The sequence below is a fragment of the Musca autumnalis genome, unplaced genomic scaffold, assembly GCF_047663935.1.
Source record: "Musca autumnalis isolate F117 unplaced genomic scaffold, ASM4766393v1 scaffold_4, whole genome shotgun sequence".
Taxonomy (NCBI): domain Eukaryota; kingdom Metazoa; phylum Arthropoda; class Insecta; order Diptera; family Muscidae; genus Musca; species Musca autumnalis.
Genome location: NW_027411977.1, coordinates 4,700,900 through 4,728,608, shown reverse-complemented (window position 1 = coordinate 4,728,608; position 27,709 = coordinate 4,700,900). Strand labels below are relative to the sequence as shown.

The 27,709-nt window shown below is 33.1% G+C and overlaps 2 protein-coding genes across 3 annotated transcripts; one reads left to right on the top strand and one right to left on the bottom strand.

Annotated features, from left to right (window-relative positions):
- Positions 1 to 27,237, top strand: rogdi (rogdi atypical leucine zipper). Of its 2 annotated transcripts, XM_073983206.1 has the most exons (11): positions 1 to 134; positions 391 to 709; positions 16,600 to 16,693; positions 17,172 to 17,261; positions 17,330 to 17,401; positions 17,711 to 17,845; positions 17,932 to 18,089; positions 26,031 to 26,151; positions 26,228 to 26,359; positions 26,426 to 26,503; positions 26,561 to 27,237. In XM_073983206.1, exons 2-11 carry the CDS (start codon positions 693 to 695, stop codon positions 26,627 to 26,629), a joined length of 966 nt encoding a protein of 321 aa, XP_073839307.1. In that variant the 5' UTR covers positions 1 to 134; positions 391 to 692; the 3' UTR covers positions 26,630 to 27,237. The 2 variants fall into 2 exon arrangements, with proteins under 2 accessions (XP_073839307.1, XP_073839308.1); XM_073983207.1 differs by lacking the exons at positions 1 to 134; positions 391 to 709; positions 16,600 to 16,693 and adding an exon at positions 16,756 to 17,064.
- On the bottom strand, positions 12,969 to 14,413 carry mus81 (mus81 structure-specific endonuclease subunit). The gene has a single exon (XM_073983204.1). The coding sequence runs from the start codon at positions 14,298 to 14,300 to the stop codon at positions 13,038 to 13,040; it is 1,263 nt and encodes a 420-aa protein (XP_073839305.1). The 5' UTR covers positions 14,301 to 14,413; the 3' UTR covers positions 12,969 to 13,037.
- Positions 27,238 to 27,709: the final 472 nt, after the last annotated feature.

The following is a 27,709-nucleotide window of genomic DNA, read 5'->3' as shown; positions in this document are numbered from 1 at the left end:
TTGATTGACTACCTGCCACTGACAATCTACCTGGGTGTTTTGTTGGTGCTGGTGGTGCTTACTAAAGTTACGACTCCGGATCTATAGCTCACAGGCTCGGAAAGTCTTTTGATAGCGCGGCAAATTTTGCTAACGTTTGTACTAAGTTTTCAGTTATTTTTCGGCGATAGTTAGTTTAATTTATTATCGTGGATTCGTTCAGTCAGTCAGACGCTTATGTTTGTTTGTTCGCCTGGATTTTTGTTTACCGTTGGGGCTTTACAATGCTTTGGCGCTGCGTTGACGGTTCAATTGTTTTTGTGTGTTAACTACGTTTATGAAGCGCGCGCTGCCTGCTGTGCGAACCTTATTTTCGGGTGAATCTTATTGAAAAGCTTATTTTTCATTTAGTTGTTATTTGAACCAGCCATACAAATGGTTGGTTGGTGCACCGAGAACAAAAAGTGGCATTGTTAGATGGTCGTGTTTTTGTTTTGGACTTAACCCGAAATAAAATATTTAAAGTCGAAGTTAATTTTGTTAAAATTCTATAATTACTACAATTACGCGGGTGTGTGTAAATGTGTTTGTGAACGTATTTACAGAAGAAACGGTCGATCGGTCGGTTGAGTTGTTTCGTTATTGTTTAACTTATAACAGTGAATTTGGAATTTAACACGTTCTACTATACAAACCAAGCAATATCAGCAAAAATGCCTCAAAGAAGCAGGTGTGTGTGTGTTCGTTTGTTCTTTTTAATTTTTGTTGTTTAGAAATGTTTTAAATACACCCTTTTCAATTAAAACATCAGTAAAAAGTTCAAAAAACCAATTAAATCCAGCTGAAATACAAAAAAAAAACAACGCTACAACAAAAATTCTCAATTTATACATTGAAAGAAAAAAACAAACAAATAAACAAAAGAAACAAAGTAAAAATATGTTAAACATTGTTTTGGTGTAAATTAATAAGCAATGCAGCTGAAAATAATACAGCATAATAAGATTATGTTAATACACTCAGTCAAATGTAGTTTGTTTATTTTATTTTTATTTTACGAAAAAAAAACTAAACTCTTTTTCTTCGCATACATTTTTGTCATAAATTTGCCTTTAGCGCATTATTGTTGTTATTGCAAACTGATAAAATAGAGATTATTTGTCTTTGATAATAATAATTTGTTTTGACATATTCAGTGGCAATGATTTATTTTTGGAAAGTGAAAGCCTGAAAATATGCAGCAATATAAAAGAATTAAAGCACAGTGAAAGATATTTTGTTTTTAATGTTTTACTTTTATTATAAAATTTTCCAGTACGATTTTGAAATGTATATTAATATGGTTTGTGACAAAAAACAATATTTTCCTACACACTTTCAAAAATAGAAAAGAAATCTTTACTGGTTTATTTTATGTCCTAGACAGACGGCAGAGTTAGGCCGACTTCCGTATTGTCAGTTGCTTTGTATTCGTGCATGAAACTAGGGGTTCTTAAATCGAGTTCCATACTAGAGTAATTTTATGAAATTATAGTAGTTGGATTTTTATAATTTTTTGTCCGATTTGTCGTTAAAACCGAAATTTTGATTTAAATTTTAGAATATTTCTTAAATTCCATCATTTAAAGACATGTCTATTAGGAACTTCACGAGCTCACAAAAATATATGTGGATCGGCCATTTTTTGGGGCTAGCTTTAATAGAGTGTTTTGTATACTGCTATGTACTACAGTCGGACCTCGATTATCCGTGATGGTCGCGACCGGAGGCATTACGGATAATCGATTTTCCCGGATAATGGATAATGCTTTTATGGAGTTTTTGAACATATTATTAGGTAAAAATTGCATAATATTGTAAAATAATATGAAAATCTGCAATTTTTATTAAATTTGTTACGGTAATCCCCCAAGTTTTAGAAGGATACATAATATCATCATCAGATTCATATGAATTGATTTTGTCCCATGGGGTTTGTGATACCATAAATACACAAATTGTGTAATACGGGAGAATTTCCATTTTTCGTTTGTTTACCTTTTGTTTGGTTAATCCAATTAATTGGAAAGTGTTTTTTTACTCCCTGGTAATGAGGTTTATAACGAAGAAATGCAAAAAGTTCAATATTTCTTTTCTATCACGGATAATGGAGGTTCCCGGATAATCGATTCACGGATAATCGAGGTTCAACTGTATTTTTCAACAGAAAGTAGGTTAGGATGTGATTTTTGAAATGAAAAAGTCTACTAAATGGCAAAATAAAATTATGGACATCCATTTTGTTTCAAGAATTGATATTTTCGCTTTTTTCCTTTATGGAACCTATGGAGAATTCTCATTCGATATCAAATGCTCGGAGGAGACCTTATCTATTTTAACGGCTTATTTTGTGTCGGCTAATGCAAAACTCGAACATGACTTGGAACACTTTTAATCATATTGAGCTACCGAAGTCAACGAATAGGTGGACTGAAAATTTAGCATAGGGTAAATGTGGTAAGAAAACGATGGACATGCACAGGGGGGCGGTACAAGTTGCTTCCAAAAAGTCATGTTTGGTCCAATAGACCACCGAAATGATTTTCTGTGAACGTTGGTAGTATGACCCGATTAATGCGATAACGAAAGGATTTAGTTGTTCAAACATTATGTTCGAGAGCAGCTTATATGTGATGGGTAGGTAGTAGGGATACGTAAAATCGATTTCGGTTAATCGATTATTAGCCGCAAAATTTCTAAAGAGCAGTACACATTGTCAGTTTTGAATGTCGATATTTCGCAGTTATCGACAACTGTCCAAACGTCCAGCAACCACAAAACATTTTGTGGTTGCATGATGAATGACAAAAATGAACGGCCACACTAGCAAGCACCAACAAAGCTGTCATTCAAAACTGGAAATGTGTACTCAGCTTAAAAGTCGTAGTTGACTATTGACTGTCCGAAAACCGGATAATCGATTATTCTTAATCGACTTTCGAAAGACCGAGTGAACTATTATTCGTTGACCATTAGTCGTAGTCTATAATTATTTGTAGTCGAATATTAGTCGTAGTTTGTGCTAAAAACGAGTAATGGACGGTACTTTTTTATACATATTTACATCACGGACCGCATCAACGAAAATGGTCGATTATATATTCGATTATAATCGGTTTTCGGCGGTTAACGAATAATCGAAAGTCGACTTTTAGTACACTCTCAAATAATCGACTAACCGAAAATCGAGTTTCAAGTTTTTCACGAAAACCGTATAATCGAAAAACCGATTATTGCATTTCACTGCGTATCCCTAGTAGGTAGGCTGGCTTCTTATGCTTATATTGTGGGCCCAAACAGCCTTATCTCCTTTCTTATACAATGGACATGGTAGATAACCATTGGATATATGTACGTTCCTCTGGCCAGATTTCCCTAAATATTTGATGATTTCGCTTTGTTTTGAAAAGTTCTGCTGACTGTCTCCCATCTTATCCCTTATTCTTTTCCAGGCCCAGGGCGAAAATCTGAATTTTATGAAATATTGCAAGGCAATGATGATTTAGTACAATCAAGTTATAGCTCGTTAAATGTGAAAAAAGCTTTGGAAAATTGCAAGGCAAAGATGATTTAGTACAATCAAGTTATAGCTCGTTAAATGTGAAAACAGCTTTGGAAATAATATACACCGAGAGTCATATGATAATTTAATTAATTAAATCAAGGTTCACGTTAATTGTACATGTGTAACGTACCGTTATCAAGAATTTACAACTTACTTACATAGAAATGTAAATTCTTAATATTTCGTAGAGTATCGTTTGATTATAGTAAAATTGGTATAACAACTCGTATGAATTATATAGCAATTCCTTGAAAACATATTTTGTACAAATCTGAAAAGAATGGAACAATATGAGAATACACTGCATTCTAATTTTGAAATAAATCGCAAACTTGCTGACAGTTTGTATATGGGCAGTTCTTTGGCCAAAATATTTTCGGTCACCTAACTTCAATAAAGCGACAAACATGATTTACAAAGTATCTTTTTCTTTCTGAAATGACATTTAACACCTGTAGCAGGATCAATCAATCAAAACTGGACCTGCTAAATCCGCAACAAAATTACACTAGTGGATTTATTGTAGTGGTTCAGTTTGGCTGTGACCTACTGCGTTATATCAATTTAGAAGCAGAACTCCTTTTCTATCAACTCAGAGACCACTGTGTCCTGTAAATCTTAATACGTTTCAAGATTTCAATAATCAAAAAACCATTGAAATCATATTTAGACATAAATTATTGATTTATAATGGAAAACAAGTTCAGTTCAATGTTCTAATCAAAATAGAACGTACGTTATGAACAAAGATTGCAAATGTATCTTGAAAGTACATAGAACATAATTTTTCTAATCTCTTTACAAATAAACAAAATTATTAAAGTTTGGTGCGAAGAAAGTGACAAATTCCCTTCAGCAGACCATAAATCATAGGGGCTTAATAACAGATTTATAATACATGTTTAAATATTTATTAGAATCTAAAAATCTATAGACGTTATTTATTAACACGATTAATCATAAAATTTAAATAGAACATGATATTATAACGTATGTATTGTGTGTATATTTAAATAACATTGAATCGAAAGCAATGCAAATAGATTTATCAATAATTCATATAATAAACAAAATATGTACGATAACAAATATCTGATGAAAAGTGGAATGATTGTACAAGTGGTCGGTCCTACACAATGACATGCTACTCGAGAACACTTAGTGATATCTTAAAATCGGAAACAAAAACTTTTAAGAAATGTCACAACAACGATATCTATTCGTATTCATCGCCCACTGTGATTCATTGATTTGCTTGACCATAAACAAAACCTTTGCGAATGGAACAGTCATTCAACTCTTGTCTATCTGTTATCTGACTTTTTATCCATTTGTATTGATTAATACCATTTCGTATTAATACAAGAAAAACCTTGAATAACCACAAATATCTCCCAACTGACTAACCACGCTTCAACGAAACTTTAAAGCGTTATTAGTCATTTCTAAGTAAAGATAAAAACAAAGCAAAACATCGAATATATGTATGTATGTACATATAGACACTGGCCAGAAGTTGTTGAGGTTTAGTTAGAGACAATACAAGTTGTCAGAATTATTTTGCTGCATGAGATAACGGAGAATACCATATTAAAGTCTTATCATTAAACTATTTTCTTTGGATTTTTAATCGAATTTTTGGGAAGCAGCTGTTTGGTTGACCTAAAAACAAAACAAAGAACTCCATGGCTCAGCATTATTTTATTTTCAAGTGAAGTGAAGCGTATGAAAAACAAAGCCATCGCATTACACAGTGGCCAGCTTCCTCAAAAAAAAAAAACTGGCCAAGAATAGAAAAACAATTATGAATTTATACTAAATACTTTTCATTAAATAAAAATATAATACACGGTCATAATACTTTTAAATTTTGTTCAAAAGAGTCCGCTGCATTTCTCACATTTTAGTCGGGTATTAAAAAATTATATATCCAAAATTAACAGTTTTTAAGGGGTCGATCATCGATAACAATTATCGTTGAGTGGCGTTGCTAGTTGTCAAAATTGATCCACGTATGGCAACTCTCAACTGAAGTTGCGAATCTCAGTTGACGAAGCGGCTGTTTTTCAGCAACCACCAATTTTCAGTTGCAGTGAACATTTTCGAAGAAACAAGAAGTAAAATAGAAGGAAAAATAAACATTTTGTTAACAATTATTGATTCTTTGCATCATTAATTAATTTTGTGTACCAATATGGTGAAAATAACGACAAAGCAGCAGTTCGAAATATAAATTGATAAACTGAGTGAAAATCCAAACTTAGCCCGAGGAGTTCGGGAGTTTTAGTGAAACCAAAGCCACAGCGGATGAAGCGTGGAGGTCCATTTCGGACAGTTTAAACAGCCATGAACCTGCAACACGAACACCTGAAAGTTAAAAAAGAAAATGCCTCAAAATAAACTTCAACGACACTGGTGGTGGTCCATCACAATAAGTGAATTTATCGCCTTTGGAGCGGACAGCAGCAAATCTTTTGCAAATGAATTTGGTGACAAATACAGTAGGTTCAGTTTAAGTACAAATGACGAACATCCTCCATCTATATAGCCAACTACACCAGGGAATTTCGTTTTTGAATAAAAATGGTTTTTATTTTGCCTTTTTTCCTCCTTTGTCAACTTCGAAACGATCCAATTTTGGCACAATTTGTCCTCTATCAAGTGGACAACTTCCTTCAATACTCTCGATAATGTAGATTGAGCCATGCAATTGTTGAAATCATTGCCATGGGACTTTTGGAAACTTCCGTCCTCCAAGAATCGCAACGCTGCGCACACTTTTAAAAGTGGGGGTATTCCTGTTGATCTGTAACTTTCTTTGAAGTCATCCTTTAACGTTTCCACAACGTAAACTACGGCATCCTTTGGCAATCCAAAATACGCCTTAAACCTGAAATAATTTACTGATTATACAGATCTTTCCACATGATCATCAGCTTACAGTGCAGATGGCAATTCCAATGGATTCGACTTGTCCCTCAAATTTCTTCTAATAGATGCAATGTCCTGTACATTTTCTTCATCATCAAAAAATAATTCCACCGAACTTATCACTTTTTGGGACAGCAAATAAAACTTGACGATCCGAAGATTCAATGGGCAGGTTACATTCCAATCTAGGGTTGTTTTCCAAATTTGCTCGAAAACTCAGCCAAAATATTAAAATATTGTCCAGAATACACAAAAGAGTTATCCAAAGCGCAATTATTTTTAAAATGTTTTTTTTTTTTTTTTTTTGGCGAATAGAGGTCACAAGTTTGAAAAAACACTGATCGATAACATGTTTATCGACCACCCAGTTGAGTTGACATTAATGGTACAACATTTCGTCTCAGTCGCGCAGACAACTGACAACGCAACTCAAGTTTAGTGGCAATACAAGATAGACCCATAAATATTTCCTTTTGGCAATTGTAATGAGAGGTGTATGAAACGTCTTTACAATGTTCAGTGCCAAAAATAAAGTGTGGGTTTTTTAATAATTGATGTTGAATATATTCGTAATCAATCACGGTAAATTAGCAAAATAGTTCTGAGTCCTGCAATTTAATTAAACTATTCTTAAATATGCGTGCCTTTTTACCAATTTTAATTTACATCTGCTGCCACAAACTTCCACTGAAGTTTTATGTAATACTTTGTCTTGCAGATATATACAGATTTTCGTTGATTTGGAATATAAGAATATAGTATAGGGTCACTTCATGACATTCTGGTAAAATTTAGAGTTTAGACGTATTCTGAGACTTATAGTAAAATTTTATGACAACAATTTGAGTTGATACGACCACATTTAAAAGGATACTTTTTAAAGATTTTTGAAAAAGGAAGGAAAAAAGTGATAGTGGGCGCCTGGAGTTTCTGCTTCTTGGGATTGTACTGAGCAAAAAAGTCCACTAGACCATATGTCTACGGTGAAAATCGAGCCCCCGGATTTTGACTTGAAATTATTTTCAAGGATATTTTGGCCAAACCATATCTCAGAAACTTGACCTATCCTGAAAATTTCCTTTTGCGTTCTTAGTACACTCACCAAGGGCTTTCATCTCCAAAAGGAAATTTCCACCCACTGACTTTGAGTCAAATTTTGTAGCACAGTGTAATTTATCGATATTTTCCAAAAAATGTGCACATTCTCGGGACCATAACTGCCTGACGGAGCGTTCCAATGCTTGTGCTATGTACTAAAGAGTTCTTAATTATTGTCTTGGCTACAATTTTTGGCTTTGTGTTGGATCGAAAATCTCAGTAAATTTGCCAAATACACCATATACCTAAAGTGCAAGGATCCCAAGAAATGGTGGAAACCTCCCACCCTATTTTAGTGTCCTATTTTACATATTTTTGGAGTTTAGATTAGATAACATTTTAGGCGACTAATTTTGTAGAATATTTTGTCTTATAAGACCATATTTAAAAAAGTTACCTAAAATAAGCCTTTAATGGCCCGCATAAGGGTTGGATAATCTGATTAATGAAATCAGCGACAAAAAAACACATTTACCCAAGATTAGGTCAAAATCCATTAATTTTTAGAGTTTTTAGCCATGTTTTTTCGAAAAACTGGCCGCTGTGCATTGTTTCATATGTTTATAAGAAGGCTGTGTTAGGAAGCTAATGTGAATACATGTAACATTGGCTTATTGGTTTTATATGCATAAAGATTAAGAAATAATCTTTATTTATTGTTGTCTTATTAGGACGAATTGTAATAGTTATACTATCGACCTGTAGTTTACAGCCCTTAATTGGCAAGGCTGCGCATTATTGTTAAATAAATAAATAAAAAATAATAAAGGTTACACATATTTATTATTCACAAAAATGCAAGTACTTATTTTGATGATCGTTCAAAAAAGTTCTTATGTATTTTAAATTTCGAGGTTGGTTCTGGATAATATGGACTGGAAATAACCGCATTGTTCTGAATTCATGATGGACTTCCATATGAACACACATATAATTCATATGTGTGTAGGTATACTGAACAATCTGCTTCTTGTTAACAGCAGTTGTGAAACAACGATTTTTGGGTATTGAATCCAATTACTTATTGGAAAAAAATGTTACAAATCAATGAAATAGAATTATGTTGCCAAAATAGAAAACTGCGGATCAAAATTACTACATTTCTATTTATTTCGTTATTTAAGTTATGGTGTGGGTTTAATATAATGTAACCCCTTTTTAGATTTTTAAAAAAAGTCTATTTTCAACCGAAACATATTTCCGTCCAGTGGGAACATCTTCATCCATACCTATGACATGACCTAACCAACATAATCGTTATAAATCGATATGATTAACATGTCAATGTCATTATATAGCCGGTACACATCGAGGTTCACACGACGGCGATATTTAGGATTAATGGTGATTGACCCACACAACAAATATTTTCTTATCCATACATTAGCCTGACTAGTATCAGTGTCATGTGGACAGTTATTGTTTGCTGAGAGCTGCTTTTGGCTGACTTCCGGATTGTCAGTTGCTTTGTATTCGTGCATAAAACTAAGGGTTTTTAAATCGAGTTCCATACCAGAGTAATTTTATGGAATTGCAGTAGTGGGGAAATCGATTTAAGAACCCCTAGTTTCATGCACGAATACAAAGCAACTGACAATACGGAAGTCGGCCTTTGTTTATAAATCTCTAACGTAGCCCAAAGAGGCGTCTGTTGGTCAAATGTATCTTCTCTTTTATTTCAAAATTACTGCTGAAGTGTCATTAATTGTGGCAAATTTTCTATTGTGCTTCCTGTATTTTGATATCCACCAGTTGTGTTGTGTCAGCTCTCATTTTTTCGTTGTGTTTTATCAGGGGAGTAACCAATGTGCTCTCCTTTCTACAAATATCAAAATATCTCCCGTATATTAGCAACGTTTAAAGCGTTTTTCCTAAAGCATAAAGCTTTCTTTGAATGGTACTATCTTTTAAAATTGTCTTAAACTTTGGATGTTATATATAAAGATTGTTTTAAGAATTTTATAATTTTTGTACTATATGTAATTGTTCCACAAACCTCCCAGACGGGACAAGGGACACTTCTCTCATATCAGTAAGTGCCCCCGATTCATATTAGGTCAATGATATGGGACCTACTGTTTGTCGCCGAGTCCGAACGGAGTGTCTTAAGACACAACTTGTAGTGAAGTTTTACATGGCTGAAATACTTAGGAAATTTCGCCTACATTACAGAGGGGTATTTTCCCACCGTTGATAATTTGATGTTGCCTGACCGGGGAATCAAACCCACGACCTTTAGCATGTAAGGCGGGTGTGCGTACCATTGCACCACGGGGGCACACATTTTGTTATTAAACAAATCTATTTAAATATATGAATAAATTTCCGAGTATTGGAAATGGATTATACGTGTCCTTGGCGTTCCTGATTCTCGATTTTGTGTAAGATTTAAAATTTGTGCAAGATTTAAAATACTATTTTTTAAGGGGTCGATCATCGATAACAATTATCGTTGAGTGGCGTTACCAGTTGTCAAAATTGATCCACGTATGGCAACTCTCAACTGAAGTTGCGAATCTCAGTTGACGAAGCGGCTGTTTTTCAGCAACCACAAATTTTCAGTTGCAGTGAACATTTTCGAAGAAACAAGAAGTAAAATAGAAGGAAAAATAAACATTTTGTTAACAATTATTGATTCTTTGCATCATTAATTAATTTTGTGTATCAATATGGTGAAAATAACGACCAAGCAGCAGTTCGAAATATTAATTGATAAACTGAGTGTAAATCCAAACTTAGCCCGAGGAGTTCGGGAGTTTTGGTGAAACCAAAGCCACAGCGGATGAAGCGTGGAGGTCCATTTCGGACAGTTTAAACAGCCATGAACCTTCAACACGAACACCTGAAGAGTGACAGAGTGACAAATACAGTGAATTTGGTGACAAATACAGATCTTTCCACATGATCATCAGCTTACAGTGCACATGGCAATTCCAATGGATTCGACTTGTCCCTCAAATTTCTTCTAATAGATGCAATGTCCTGTACACTTTCTTAATCATCAAAAAATAATTCCACCGAACTTATCATTTTTTGGGACAGCAAATAAAACTTGACGATCCGAAGATTCAATGGGCAGGTTATATTCCAATCTTGGGTTGTTTTCCAAATTTGCTCGAAAACTCAGCCAAAGTATTAAAATATTGTCCAGAATACACAAAAGAGTTATCCAAAGCGCAATTATTTTTAAAATGTGTGTGTTTTTTTTTTTTTTTTGGCGAATAGAGGTCACAAGTTTGAAAAAACACTGATCGATAACATGTTTATCGACCGCCCAGTTGAGTTGACATTCATGGTACAACATTTCGTCTCAGTCGCGCAGACAACTGACAACGCAACTCAAGTTTAGTGGCAATACAAGATAGACCCATAAAAGTGTTGCACAAACATAGTTTTAACGTTTAGATGACATAAAATGGTTTCATCTAATTTTGTCAACGTTGGTTTACGGAACCCCTTATTCAAGTCTTTGTGTCGGTTTAAGCTATCCGAATGAGCATATACAGTTAGTCAACTAAATTATTGCAAACGATGAATTTTTTAATAATTTAGATTTTTAATTAGGAATTACTACTAGATATTCTTTCAATAATGTTGGGGTTTTTGTACATATCTGTTGATTTACCTGTTAATGACAACATCAAGTCAATAAATGGAGAAATCGGTCGCATATAACAAAAACAACGGGCAAAAAGTATAGGTACCTGATTTTTATGATGTCAACTAAAGAATTACAAAATGAATGAATGTGGAACAAAATCGTGGGATTTTCCCCGCGATTTTTTGCAATTAATGATTTTTATTACTTTTATGGTATGTGGACATGTAGAGATCCATAATTTTTGATCATAATTTAATTATTGTGTGTGTAACATAGGCAGCATATTCAGAAAAAGTTCTCATAAGCTGAGAACTGTATACAACATCATATACCGCACCGAGAGAGAAGTCAGGTTCAAAATAAAGACGTTACATGGCAGGCCAAAGGTACTTACCACAGGAGAATGATTAAAGAAATTAACGAAAGACCCCAAAGTAGCTCAAGAAAATTGTTTTTTTTAGTTAAACAAGATTTTGGAGTAAGTGTGCCACATGGAATAGTCAGAAAAGTGCTACAGAATGACAAGCCTTCATCCCGAGTGACTAGGTAAAAACCATTGCCCTCCCAGCACAATATATAGAAACTATTCAGACTTGTTACACACAACTTTTCACGCCATCTTTAGTATTGGGATGAAGTTATATTTTCCGTTGAGACTAAAATCATGTTGTACTATACGATGGACCTCAAAAAGCATTGCGAAACCCCTTACATCCATGGAAAACAAAAATTTAACACATACCGTAAAGTTCGGAAAACTGTCAGTTATGGTTGTATACCAAGCAGTGACGTTGGTAACATCCAGATTTTGGAGTAAACAATGACAGAGAAGGTTTAGATATTTTAAAATATAATTTAACCAACAGCGCCAAGAATTTTGGTCCGGTCGACCCTGAAAATTCAAACAAATTGCAATATAAGTACTGCGAAGACAACGACCCTAAGCATAAATCTTATTTATGTAGGACTTGGTTGTTGTACAACTGCACCAAAGTCATTGATACCTCAGTCCAAAGTCTTAAAATTAACACCATCGACAATTCATGGGTACACATGAAGAAAAAATTCGGGTATAGGTCGCCCACAAAAGGAGAGACTAAATAAAATCGACATTCCGAAACTTATTAAATTCAGAGACGTTTACAAGCTGTTATTGGTGCCCAATGTGGATATACGAAATATTAGAACCAAATTTTCGAAAAATACCGTGTAAGACTTAAAAGTTGTGAATTTTGCAATTCTTTGGTTGACGGTGCAAATAATGAGTTGTTTTGATTTTTGTTAATTTTAAGAAAATGTTTAGTGAAATTTAGCTATTTTCCTATTTTATTAATAAACATGTTTAAGAATTAAACTGTTAACAAAAATATTAATAATAGGTCTGTCCTTGTACTTACTAAATGTTGCTGAAACACATTATTCAGCAACTTTTTCTTAATACAACTGCCAGTTTTAGAAACATTAGTTATAATTATTACAAATTAGCGAGTACGGAGACAAGCATATTGATATTTATACCAATAAAATGATGACTTATTTACAATTTTGGAATAATTTTGGTTTTGCAATAATTAAGTTGACTAACTGTACCTATGAACTTTCCAATAAGGCTTGTCATCGTCGTGTTCTTATTTTCATTGTGCACGGCTTTTTAATCTAAATATGTTTTCATTATCATTTTGTTTATTTTCAGTTTGTTTTAAACAATCATATTTTATAATCAATAAATTTTAAACTTACGTGCAACATCTTTCCTTTGTTGATTTCTTATTTCTTCTTTTTATTTCATTCACTTTTTGGATCCATAACAGTTAAACATTTAATTTAAAATTCACTTCGATAAAAATCATAAATTGTTTGACTAATTTTTTCGCCCACAGGCCTTTCCAATTGCCCATATCGTATATTTGTCAAGAGATTTTTTGCTTCGTCCGCTGTAATACAATTTTCATAAGCATCTATTAGGCAGCGAGGTGTGGGATATACTTCAACGATTGCCATAGCTTTTTCCAGTGACAGGGAATGTAGTTGCAGCAGTTGTTGTACAAAAACTTCACGCACTGTCAAAAGAGCATTTCGTGCGGAATCTTCATAGAGTGATTTAAACTTTAGTAAACCGATCATTCTCTGTGTTGGCTTGTGTGGTTGAATATCCTCTTTATCACAACTCAAAAGGACCTTGTCTTTGTAGACACGTATTAACATTTGTGACATACCTTGAAGATACATCATGGACCGTCGATGATTCTCTGTTCTCTTTATGCAAAATTGACTGTGTATAAGGGTATTACTGAGGGCCTGCTTAAGATTTTCCAGTGGCAGGCCAATATGCTCATTGTCACCATAATCTTCAACCAAATAAATTACATGCTGAATTCCGCTATGTTTTAAACGATGTTTTTGTTCACGAAAACGGCCATCACGTATACTAGAAGCCAAATCATCCATTCGTTTGCGTTCCACAATATAGGGAAGGACTAATTCGTTGCCTTCACTATCGCGAGCAATCCACAGAAAATCGCCTACTGTAAGGCGACGTACTTCATACTCAACATGCAAAGACTCCAAGTAACCTCGAGTTTGATCCAACGTCTTTTTGTTTTTACCATTAGTTTCTTGAGTGTCTACAATAAGCACAATACGGAAACATCCTGGACTCATGGTAACTTGTTTTACACGCTCCTCTTCTTCCTCTAAGGCTTTTTGTTGTTTCTTCGTAAGTTTAGTTGGTTTCTCCTTAGCTGGCACTGTTTTAGTTTTACTCTTTTTCACAGTTTCAACTACCTCCTTTATATCTTGCTCGTACAGGCTGCTATTAAGATTGATGGTTTGGGCTTTCTCCCGTTGTTGGCGCATCTCCTCATCAATCAGATTACAAAGGGTGGAACCAAATCCCCTTAAAATAGCACATTCCCGACCCGAAGCTAATGGCAAAGGATACATTTTTAAAGCTTCCAAAGCTTCACGTAATTTGTATTTCGAACGGCTATCTTTTCGTTCTGCTTCCAGTAACCATTTCTCTAGCCAAGACTCAAAGATTGCATTTGGTCGTTGAAGTTTTATTTCTAGGCGTTGCAAGGATGACATTGGGACACTTTTTCTCAATAATTCAAGAAATTCAAGATTGGCGCTCGATAAGACTCATTTTCAATCACTTCGAAATGGAACATTATAATAACTCACTGATAATTGATGCTTGAATAATTCTTAAATTATGCTACATTTACATTTACCCTTATTTTCAAGATATCTTTTGCGTCTGAGGTGATGAAAAGAAAAGAGTCTCCTATACAATAAAAGCTGTGTTCCAGAACTAAAAAGTTTTTACAACTTTTACGACTTTTACACATTTTACCCGAAAAAGCGTTCCCGTACACAAAAAAGTTGTAAAATGTTCACTTCTCTTTAAACAATAATGGCGCTGAATGGCGCTCTCTTTAAAAACTTTTTACTCGACAAATTTGAGCATGTAAAAAATAGTAACATGGTTGCCGGCGTCTGATAGTCCCGGTCCACACTAACGTGAATTTCATTAAAAAGTTTCATGAAATTAGGTGTTCTTAAAACGAATTCCCCACTACAGCGATTTTATGATTTTACTCTACTATGGAGGTCGATCTAGAGACACATAATTTCATGCAATTTTTTCAATGAAATCATTCTAGTGTGGACCGGGACATACTTACAGGCATGGTACAATAATACAGGTAGCATTATCATGCCAGCTGATGGTAACATAATGTGTCAACTGCATTGAATTGATGTCAAATTTTGACATCTTATGTTGCCAACAATTGCCGATGCGGCTACCTGTGTATTTGTACCATGCTTACAGGCAAAGAAATATTAGGCCTGTTCGATAAGTCCCGGGCCACACTACAGTAATTTCACTGAAATTTTGATATGAAATTAAATCATAAAATTGCTGTAGTGGGGAATTCGATTAAGGAACACCTAATTTCATGAAATTTTTTTATGAAATTCACGCTAGTGTGGACCGGGACTAACTTTACAAGTAAAAAGTACTTGCAACTACTTCTCATTTCTCTTTTATTGAACATGTTTGTTATCGAACAGCTTTTTGTAAAACAGACCTATTGATAACAATGTTATTTTTGTTGTAATATGGCTATTAATTTGTACTTAAAATTCGTTGAAGTCTTCTATAACGTTTACATTTGAGAAATCCACAACATTTCATTTGTAATTCGAATTATTTTATTTGAATTTCGAATTATACCATTTGTAATTCGAATCATTTTAATTGTAATTCGAAAAAACAGATATAAAACCAATACAAACAATTATTTTCTAGTTTTTTTTTTTTGTTTCGAATAAGAAATTCGAATTCTTTTGTTTGAAATTCGAATTATACCATTTGTAATTCGAATCATTTTATTTCTAAGTCGAAACAAAAAATAGAAAATAATTTTTGTATTGATTTTACATATATCTGGCTTTTTCGAATTACAATTAAAATGATTCGAATTACAAATGGTATAATTCGAATTTCAAATAAAATAATTCAAATTATGAGTGGAATAATTCGAATTACAAATGAAATAATTAGAATTACGAGTAGAATAATTCAAATTACATATAAAATAATTTAATTACAAATGGAATAATTCGAATTACACATGGAATAATTCGAACTACAAGTGGAATAATTCGAATTACAAATGGAATTCTCGAATTACAAATGATATGTTACGAAATACAAACAGAATTCTCGAATAACGAATAAAATAATTCGAAATACATCTGAAAATGGTGTAATGACATTTTTAATGATTTTACTCTACTATGGAACTCGATATAGAAACGCATAATTTCATGAATTTTTTTCAATGAAATCAGTCTAGAGTGGACCGGGACGAATACAGTGTTAAACGTCAAATAAAATCCAATGAATTTCAATAGTGGAATTATGTAACTCATTTTTTGAGTTACCGACAATTGTCGATAAAATTAAAATGCTTATAATTTCAGTAGTTATGGCTATATCACACCATATGCTTTTTCACATGTATGACATCAGCTGGTCTGTATACCACTATACCCAAAGTGACAACATACATGTGAAAAAGCATATGGTGTGATGTAGCCATTACCGGTGTTTTCGGTAAGTTGGCGACGAATAAAAAGCGGTCGTAATGTTCTACCGATAGCAAGAGTCTTTTCAACTTTTATTTGAACTTTTCATTCATAATTTTGCATTTAAATTTTACCGATTTTTGTCGGTAACTAAAAAATGAGTTAGAGAGTTATCATTTAACGTATACACAAACGAATTGACAGCAGAAATCTACTCGATTTCGTATATGTAAACGTACTATTTTTCTACATTTGTTTTAATTTTTGTAATGATTTTTTTCTTTTTTAGCACAAACTGGTCATTTTCGCCGTATGCCAGGCGAAAGCATCAACGTCATTTGGCGCCCTTGCCGGAAGCTATCGTTATATCAGCTGTTCAACAGGTTTGATTGTTATTTTTTTTTTAATTTAAACCTACATATTTTGCAAACAAAGAGTCTGAAATTATTAAATTTTAAAAATTGATGTATATAATATATAAATCAGAATATTAATTTTAAATCGCAGTGATAGCATTAACTGCATCTGACAACAAGTTGGCAACTCTTTTCATGGAAGAATTCTCAAATTCTTCCATTCCCGCTCATTCGTAAAGAGAGAAATTTTTCATTCTTTCCCTATTCTTCCTTCTAAACAATAAAACAAAACGTCAAAATTTCTTATTTTCTCATTCATCAGTTTCGTAGTTTCTTTGATTGGGTTTAAAACGGTCATGATGTGGATCGGCGCTCGCAACATCAAACAGAAGGAAAATGTACAGAAATTAAATTAAAGATTCTTAATACAATAACATTAAATAATTTAATTAATTTTAAATACTTTTTGGTGTGTTAGTTTATTCTAATATATTTATTTCAACAGACTCATTCACTACCATCAAATGACGAGGAGGATTGTGGCTACAAACAGCAACCAGCCATGGAAGCAGAGAAACAAGAAGAATTTAATCTGGTAGGTGAAGAATATCAATTTTAATTGAAAGCATATGCATTTTTTATTAATATTTTTGTGAATTACAGCAAAAAGAGTTCGAATGGGTGTTGAGGGAAGAGGTGCACCAGCTACTCAAGAAATTGAAATTTATTCTCATAGTAAGTGGCAACTGAAAATCTATCTCTGTTGTTATGCTGCTAAGTTGTTTTTTGTCCGTCCGTCCGTCCGTGCGTTCACCCGTCTTTCTTTTTGTCTGTCACCTATCACCTATTGCCTGGGTTTTTTCTTTGGTTTCATGCTTTTGTTATTGTTATCTCACCAAGTAGTGCGTCGTTGAGAAGAAAGAAAGACTATTATGATTAATATAGCATTACAATTACCATTATTAAACAACTATTGTTGTGAGGTATGTTATAGTTGTTGTTGCTATCATGTTATTATTTTGTTTTCTTTGTGTATCTTGATAGGAATGTGCCCATCGGTTTCCTGTTCCATTGTATGAAAATGAGGGAAAGAAGACTGAAAAATTCATTTTATCTGTTCAACCACCAGATCAATTGAAGGCCATACTCACTCTGACGGGGGATACCATTACACAAGCGGTTAGTGGTTATCTCTTAGAGGCTGTGCATATTAATGTTCTAGCTGATATGTAGTACATATGTATTTTTTTTTTGTCTCTTTGTAGGACATTAGTTTTAAATTATCCAAATCACCTCATCAAATTCAACGAACCTCCATTACACAGGACTCACCTTGGAAATTGCAACAAGTCCAGGATGCGGCGAACCATTTACAACAAGCCATTAATCACATTGATGACGTCGATGAGTCGTATCATTTTAAGTAAGTAAAAACCGCTAAAGTCCATATACCTACATACAGTTTGTCAAGAAAATGTGTTCGAAACAAGAAATTTGATATTGAAAAATTACTACGAAAGGTAGTGAAAATGTGTGATTTTTTGCAAAACCATTTTGATCGCCTTGTTTACGACAATATTTGGGTGTATATAAATGATGAGTTTACCCACTACTGTCGAATCGTGACGAAATGTATACCACAGGTAGGTCTCGTCCCCCTGACCACGACATCTAAAACTTGTATATGTCCGGTTCATATAAAAATATATCTCTAAGGTTTCGAAAATGAATTTTCTTATATCTTTTATATGTCGAAGATATTGTGGGTATAACAGTAAAGCTTATGAAGTACATTATATAGACCTGTTAGATAGCATACGAGCATAGCGAGGTCCATAGTTTCCGCGGTATGGGTCTAGGAATTTAATTATCAGTATTATTCTATCCTTAGCAATATGGGTGTTTTTTTAAAGCTTATGGTGATCATATTTGAGCTTTTTACAGAAAAAAATACAAATTTGGGAAAACATATTTGGAGAATGTCTTTAATCTTAAATAAAGCAACCAAAATCTCCCTGTCTCATGTAAATATTAGTAAATCATGGCATACTCGTATTGTTTATGGAGATCAACCAACAAAGTTTATCGACTAGACTAGGAATTGTCATAAAACCGGTACTATCTGAAAATTATAAATTTCTTAGGGCATGAACTATCATCAATTATTAAAAATGTATTATAGTATAACAGGTTTAATAAGTTGAAATGAAACAAGTAAGATAGTATCAGTCAACTGTTTTGGCGGAGATATACCCTCTGCCACTGACCAAACTTCTTCATAAAGGACTCGAAATATTAAATTACGTTGAACTAAGGTTGGAAGATGCGATGCGTGGGATGTGTGGGAGGTACCCGAAGGAGTGGACCGACCCATATAGTCCATATTCGAACCCGATCTATATCTGGAAGGAATAATACGATGTGCAAAGTTTGGACCAAATCGATTGATCCCTTCGAGATTTATCGTTCACACCATTTTACAGAGGTATCTGAAGAAGTGGACCGATATGGCCCATCTTCGAACTTAAACTAAGTTTGGACAAAATATTACTGTACCCAAAATTTGGTTCGAATAGGTTGATCCGTTCGAGAGTTATCATGCGCACCAGCCAGACAGACGGACGGAAATGGCTAAAGGCTAAATTGACTCCAAATTGTCTGAAACGAATTTTGTCCAAACATAATTGTGGTCTAAAACCGTTATATAGCCTAAAATCTGAGGGTATAATAAAGAAATCTGCTTGGAAAAATATACCATATTTCGCATTGTTTCAAGAAAAGTCCGTATTCCTTTGTCATTATTCAAAAATGAATAGGAAATATTAGGTATGTCCTTGTACTTACTAAATGTTACTGAAAGACATGTTTCAGCAACTTTTTCTTTATACAACTGTCAGTTTTAGCAACATTTGTAATAATTATTACAAATTATAGAGTACACGGACAGGCATAATGTTAATTTTCTCGGTTCGACAACATTTACTTGACAAAGTGTATTTATTTTTATATGTAGATTCAATTCTAATCCCTCATACCCTCAATAAATATTTATTTATACAAATTTATGTGATAAGCGACAAGAACAAGAAAGAAACCATTACATTACTCATAGAGAGTTCGTGGTATAGGGTACATTTTTGTTTTATCGTATAAAACGCTTCTTCTTCTGTACGTAAGAAAGAAATGTGGAACACTGAAATTTGTGCCATACCAGATGTCTTACAAGTGAGAAATTGTGGGGCAACGAGAGATAAAATTAATGCATCATTATGCACATGGCGTTTTTCATTAATTTGTTGAACAGATGAGAGTTGACATCTACAGTAATTGCAGATTGCCTATAAAGATATTTTTAGAATTTGGTTGTTTTGTAACGAATCAGTTTAACTTGCTATTTCTAGATTCAGTCAAGTTATCCTGTTGAAAAATAAACAAACAATAACTTAATTTGTAACGACCCTAATTCAAAAATCCGCGTTATTAAACAGATCAACTTGTGATCGTATGTATAGAATGAAATTGTTCTACTACGTCTCTACAGACCTGATTTCAATTAATTATATTACTTCATCAAATTTAGACGATGAAATGGATACACAACAATAAATAATATTATTCATACATACGTCTCACATGTGTATGTATACGACCGTACAATTCTATCGACCCACAAATTTAATGGCTACAGTTGCGTTCAATTTATTGTGTATTTTAATTAAAAATGTTAAATATTTCATATTTCGTTAATCTTTTTTGTTTGCTTTTATATACACGTCTAAATTAATATGCCGCCAATTGATTGATTATTATTTCTCGTGATTATATCAAATATTAGTTTATTTAATGTCAAATAAATTAAAATGACAGTTGACGTACTGAATATTAGTAGAGTTCATTCACTGGTTGATTCAATTCTAAATTGATGCCAGATATCACTATGCAACACTGAAAATGGAAATAACTTCTAGCATGGATTTTTTGAAAGTACATATTTAGACTACAAAAACCCTAGTTGGGTTTTGTCCTGTCAGATCCAGTTCGGATTTTATGGCCTCATCTAAACCGGGCTACATCTTCACTTTTTTGCATTTATCAGGCCTTTATCTCAGAAACGAATAGGAATTTGGCCTTGCTATCTTTAGCAATATTGTAGCCCTAAACTAGGAGAACTTATCTCTTGAAGAAACCACATAAGAAAAACTCCATCTAGGGCATCAAAATCTATAAAATATAGAAAATTTTACATAATTGCTGAAATTCTGGTCAGTATCGGCTAAACTATTGGGAGTTGAACCAAGTACCCTTCTGCAAAAACATTCCAAATAAAGTTCTCAACAATTCTTTAAAACATTCTGAAACTCTAAAATGCTTACTTCATGTTGTTTCAGCGGTATTTTGCATCATTTCTTTTACAACACATATTTCAAACACAGTTCACACCAACAGTTTATTCACGCATTTCAGATTTCACTACATTATTGACATTTTTAATTAATCGTCGTTGAAAAATGTACTGAAAACAACGTCGTAGAGGCATTTTACAACAATTACATGTTCTGAAGAGTTGTGCATTACATTCCAGGGAATATTTTTCCAAAAGAAAATATTCAGAAGATATTAACGGTTTTGGAGATACGGTGCGAAATGTATAAAAATTATGGAATTTTTGCATATATTTTGAAATTTGGGGTAATAAATGTTGTTTTTCGAGTTCATTATTTCTCCAAATATTTTATTCTTGTCGTTATCTACAAATTTGCTTCAGAGGTCAGAAGAAGATTCGCATTGGTTTCAGAGATATAGCCCCGAATTTCTTTAAAAACTCAATATTTAGCCATGTTTAGATGGGGCCATAAAATCCGAGCTGGATCTGACACAACAAAACCCAACTAGGGTTTCTTGTCGTTTGGGTCTGTGCTTTCAAAAAATCCTCAGTTCGAAGTGTTTGCACAAGATCACCTTAAAAATGTTGCACAGTGTTTTATTACGGTTATTACACACTAATACCATCCGATTGAATTTCTTACAATAGCACATCCGCCTTGTACACTGAGTGAGTTCGTATCACAAGCAATACAATATCATCTTAACACCTCAGTAAAATGTTTTCCTAGTATTTCGGATATGGAAATCTTCTCTATAAGTCGTGACGTATTATGTGCAAAAGACCATTTGGACTTACCGATAAAAATGGTCTTCATGTTCGTGTAGAATAGTTTTTTTAATATCTAGTTGGAGTTTTTTCGTTATAAATTGGGACTGTTGAAATGAGACGCATTTCTTCATATCTATCACATCTTCATATATAGCAATATTTGATTGGTTGCAGAAAATATTAAATAGGATGAAGGAATGTTGTCAAATAAATGTTTCATTTGATCGACAGTGGACTGTCTGGTATATTTTTCAGTGTTCATGGCCTTAAGAATGATGACAAGAAGAGTTTAATATTTCTGTTAAGAATTTCCTGCGGGAGACGCTTCTGTATCTTGTAAGTGGATTCGAGAACAATTCAGGCCTATTTGAATTATTGCCTTCATGTTGTTGTAGCAGCATATAATGCTGGTTTGGCAGCCGCTGGCCGAAACACTTTTGGTTTCGGGTCAATCCGGTACGTAAGAACCCGCTGCCTTCATTGACTTAATTTGCTGTTGAAATATCTGTACTTATCACTCCAATACTGGTTAGCTTTTGCTATAAAGCTGTTAAACTAATTCGGACTTCAAAGCCGGCGCAAGTTTTACTTTACCTGTTGATGTTGACAATTATTACTGGTATATCAATTGGCTTCCTTTATTGCATTATTTATTCACCGACATGTTTAACGACATAAATCGAAGCAAAATCTATTATTATTTGACGTTGAAATCGAAACAGCACAAATTGTATACTTGTAGTTTATATGTCTGAAATGTTTGTTCATCTTGCTTAGTCTCCATAACGAATCGTTTTAGAAAACATAAATGAATAATTCTAGAAAGACAGACACCAGGTTGGTTATGATAGAAAAAAAAACATCAAAACTACTTCATATCTGTAAATTTGCAAAAATTTTCTTATAAATAGAGGTTAAAACAGACGATCTTTTTCTAGCCAATCACATCTGTAGTGCGATTCTGTAACTAGATAAGGAGAGAATTGCCAAAATTATAATTTCGATAATTAACGAAAATTTTCGATAAGTTACCGACCAACATAAAGTAGTCGCTAACTCCAAGTGATGTCAACTTTTATTTAAACTTTTCATTCATAATTTTGCGTTTTAATTTTACCGATTTTTGTCGGTAACGGCAAAAAAGCTACAGAATCCCACTACTGATATGTCTGATGAGCTGAATAACTACTAGCGAAACGATCGTAGCATATTAGTTGGATTTGTGGGGCTTCGCTAGATATGACTTTTTCAATACAAAACTCCTTGGGTCATTTAATTCTTCTTCCCCAGTTACTACTTTATAGACAAGATCGATAATGTATAGTATATTAACACGTTCGCGGACACCCAATTTTTTCTGAAGTTAGTTTTTTTGTATTTATTAAATAATTATTAGTCCTATTACAATTTTTTATTTATTATACTAGGAGACCCGGCGAACTTCGTCTCGCAGTTTGTTAGGTACAGAACTTGATGGCTTTGATTCAAACCTATAATACTATTATTGCTATCACCTTGTTCAGTGGCAAATATTTCTTTGTTTTGAACTGTTTAGGATGATCTTTGAAGCAGATGTACATTAGATCAGCGTCAGGCACCATACTTTTCTTTTGCATAATTTACGGGGTGTCATTGTGTGAGTGCATGCTTTTTCAATGGGTTGAATTGTGTGTGTGGAGAGAGCAACGTTAAATGAGCGCACACGGGCGCCTAATCGCCTGACGCTGCATTAGATAAATGTACTTTCGACAATTGTCAGTTTGACGAAGATAGAAGGTACTGAGAGGCAAAGTGTTTTGTGTTTTCTTCGACTCTCTCTCTATAAATCGGGACAAAGATATATTTTTTTAAGCAAATAACACATTTTGCGATTTAAATAAAAATATTCGGTAGCATAGTTGAAGCAAAATAATATCATAACGCCCTATTCGTTTCATAATCGATGGTTTTCTACAATTCTTGTTTTCACCACTGAACACGATATTTCATTCAAGTAATTGAATTCGTAGGAAGGAATGCGATCGTAGGAATTTGAATTTAATGCTGAATATAGTGCTTATTTAAATTTGCGTTTTAATCAATTAACCTATTTTGAGCAGAAAGATCCGATCGTTATCAAGTAACCACCTTCGTCAGCTTTTTTCCTGACTTCTCTGTTTAACGTGATCTCCCGAATTCTGCTTGCATTGCAAGTTCGGAATTAGATGCAATGGCTCTGGTAACACGGACAAATGCGGAAATTGAATTTTGACTGAGACTGTACTATTCAGTACTTGGTACATTGATCCTTGTTAGCAGAGCTATTCTATTAGTTGCCGTTCTCTGTGTGTTTAGGATGCTTGAAGTCTTGTCACACTGACACGTGATTGTTGTCGATTACTATATTTAATTTCGAAGTAAATAACATAGTCAAATTAATATCACAAACTTTTTAACGTTTAATAAGTATTTACCTATTTATGTCGCCCGATAAAGAATATTTGTCAGATAATTAGACCAAAAAAATCTACAGTACCACCGATTTCTTGTTTTTTTTCTTTCCAATTTTGAATATCATCCTTTTTCGATGTACATACATACAGTGTATCAACAGTACCAATGTACATATGTATGTATTTGGTCATTTGTAATTGCCTTCCAGCTCTGCGGGAACTAAACTGATTGAATTCATATACCTTTTCAGTGCGGTACAATATATATCTGGTACAGCGTAAATTTTATCGGCATAAATCGGAAGTTGGTCTTTGGAAGATGTTTTTACTTACAGTTTAAAAGTATACATATATCCCACAACCTCAGTTCCAATGAAATTTTCTCGGAGCTCTTGATTTTTCAAATAACCCACCAATTTTGTGGATTTGTACTTTTTTCCTCAAAACTGTGGAAACCACTTTCGGCGTTATCATCTTCATCTTTTCAATCGGCATCTGACCGAAACCTCCACTAACCTTTACAAACTCTAAACTAAGCCCTCTCCTTTCAACCATTTTTCGCTGTTAATTTCCTAAAAAAACGCTTGAAAATAAATGAAAATCGATTTGATTGCGAATAAAAAATTCGATAAAACTTTCAAAAATTGACAAAACAGAGTCGCACAATGGACCCTCACAGTTGGTGCATATACAATTTTCGCCAAAAACTGTCCAAATAAGTGTCAAGGTATAATCCAAACGCGAATCTCGATAGAAATTTGTGGAAAAATTTACTTTCATGAAAAAATATTTTTGCAAAATTTTTGCAAATTTTCGCGATTTTTTTAGGTTTTATCCTTTTCTGCCATGAGACCATTCCGAATTGGTGCGAATTGTCAAAATCTGTTCAGCCGTTCCTGAGTTATAAGCGTAGTAACTAACATCATCCTTTTTTATATATATAGATTATGGATATTGATAAAATTAATAGTACTATGTACTTTAATCGCAAAAACGTACGATTGTGTAGAAGTAAATGACAAAAAATTGAATTTGCAAATGAATGCAATAGCATTCACGTCCGCGAACGTGTTAAATGCATATCTAAGCTGTCAATCTTGTACTTGAGCAAAATTTTACTGATTAAAGTTTTTAGTTTCTATTGTTTGTGTTCTCTAAGTCTTATGCCAGACTATGAAAATTTTCATTGAAAACTCTTTGTCATTTTCTTCTAAAATTTCATTGACATCCACACAATGAAATCAAATGGAAATTTTTATATTTTGATTGCCTTACATTGGTTTGAGAGTTACGAACTTAAACACAAAGAATAATGTCAGATTACAGAACCTTGTGTGCACAGTTTCACACTCTTCACACCTCTTGCCTATAAACTCATTTTCATGTTAATGAAAATTTTCATAGTCTGGCATAAGACATACATAAAATTTTGTAACTTTTTATGGAGGAAAAAGTACATACCTAAAATTTAAAAATGTTAGATTTTAGCAAGTTCTTAAATATAACAATTGAACAATTTCTATATTTATGCTTAACATTGTTTATCATTCAATGCAACAAATGTCTGTTCTACGCATATCTACATTGTTTTCAATTAAATACAAAAAATCCAATTGGTAATCCTTTTTAATTAGCCCACACATAAAAATTGAAGAAAATGTAAACAAATCTCTCTTATCGATAATACATTTCTTTTCTTTTTCTCGTATCTCTTGCCGCTTGCAATTAACCATGAAAACCCCAACAAATAAACGTATCATCCAAACAATAACAACAGAACATCCGACGAAGTAATGCATGTTGTTGGCAATATATTGGAGGCGTTGCAGAGGGGCCGCTTATCGCTCGTCATACCAAAAAAGAAACCCATAGATGAATTAATTAAGGGGCGCAATATGGTGGGTACTCCCAAAGCATTTCTGTTTAGCTATTATTATTGATTAATTTTAATTCACTTTATTTTAATTTGCACAGAAATCTCTGACACCGAATTTATCGGAAGATTTAGCTATTAGTTTTTATTTACAATCACATAAATTAATTATTGCCGTATATCAGCTTACAAATATTCATGGGACAATGCGCTTTGATTCGTGCCAGGCTGAGGTAAGGAAATTCTTCATTAATATATCTTTATGAGTGTGATTACTATATTTGATTTGCTTCATTTAGGCTTCCATAAATTGGCTTAATGAGGTTCTGTTTATGCTGTCAGCCGGTCTACAGTTATGTCAACAGTTAAAAGATAAAGTAAGTTCAAATATAGCTACTCAAGTAGAATTTAATAATTGTCTTATATTTTTACAGATCTCAGTTTTTTCTTTGTACAAAGATTTTAAAGTTGGTTCACGAGCATCCTCGGCTCTATCCTATTGACCTATTTAATGGGTTCATGTTTATTGGCTTCTATTAAAAGACTTATTGGTTGTATTCTATTTCTTATTTATAATGTAATAATCAAAAAAATCGGTATTGAGTTTATCGAATATTTAACAAAATAGCGCATAAAATGCTTTACTATCTAACTGTCATAATGCAATATAACACAAAACCACTGACATGAAAATGTACACTATACTACTCAAAAAACGCTTCAGGTTTCTGCTAATGGGGAAAAACTCTACACAGTAATGCCTTTTAAGACATCTTATTGTATGTTACCTAGAGTACTTAAAACCTAAAAAGTTTACATATTTTGAAACAAGAATACAAGATAATCTTTATAAACAAAAAGACACCGTTCGCTGCCTTATAGCACAATTTATCTATATATTTATTATAGAGTTAACATGTTGCAATGTGTAATCCCAAAACAAACTAAACCAACTAAATTGCTTCTATTTTATAGTTTATATTTTTAATTGTAAGTCGTATTTTTTAATCTGATGATATTTTTTAATATAAACCTAGTTAAATAAATCAAATGTATATTTTATAATAAGTTTTATTGTACAAGAAACGAAATTAATAAATTATTACAAAAATTGTAAAACAATTTTATTTCAAGAACAAGAAAAATAAAAAAACATATTTAAACGTTATTTTTAGTGAAGTGAAACCAAACATGCATTTACAACTAAATGGAAATTTTTATTTATTTTTCTTTTGAAATGTAACTACACAGGCTTTTTACAATTGACTAAGGATCGTATTCAGCAAATATATATTTAGGAAATATGTATATTTCCAATTCCACGCATTTTCATTGCACATGAATTGAGTCCCAAAAAGGCTGAATATGAGTAATGTAAACATTAAGGTACTTTTAACCCAAATGAAAAAAAAAAATGATTGTCCAATCGATTCTTTGTTATGGCTAAAAACACAAAATGTTGTCAGGTATGTGATGGAAATCGATTTCGAGCGCAAAACGAGTCAAAAAGGACTGTAGGTGTTATGCATGTAATTCCGATTTCGAATTGTTTCGATATCGGTTTCATATTCCATTGTGTTCTA

Excerpts from the sequence above, each read along its gene's own strand:
- rogdi (XM_073983206.1), top strand. Across the intron at positions 16,694-17,171 it reads TTATATCAGCTGTTCAACAG|ACTCATTCACTACCATCAAA; the intron begins GTTTGATTGTTA and ends TTATTTCAACAG. Across the intron at positions 17,402-17,710 it reads AATTGAAATTTATTCTCATA|GAATGTGCCCATCGGTTTCC; the intron begins GTAAGTGGCAAC and ends GTATCTTGATAG.
- mus81 (XM_073983204.1), bottom strand. The coding sequence starts at position 14,300 with ATGTCATCCTTGCAACGCCTAGAAATAAAACTTCAACGACCAAATGCA.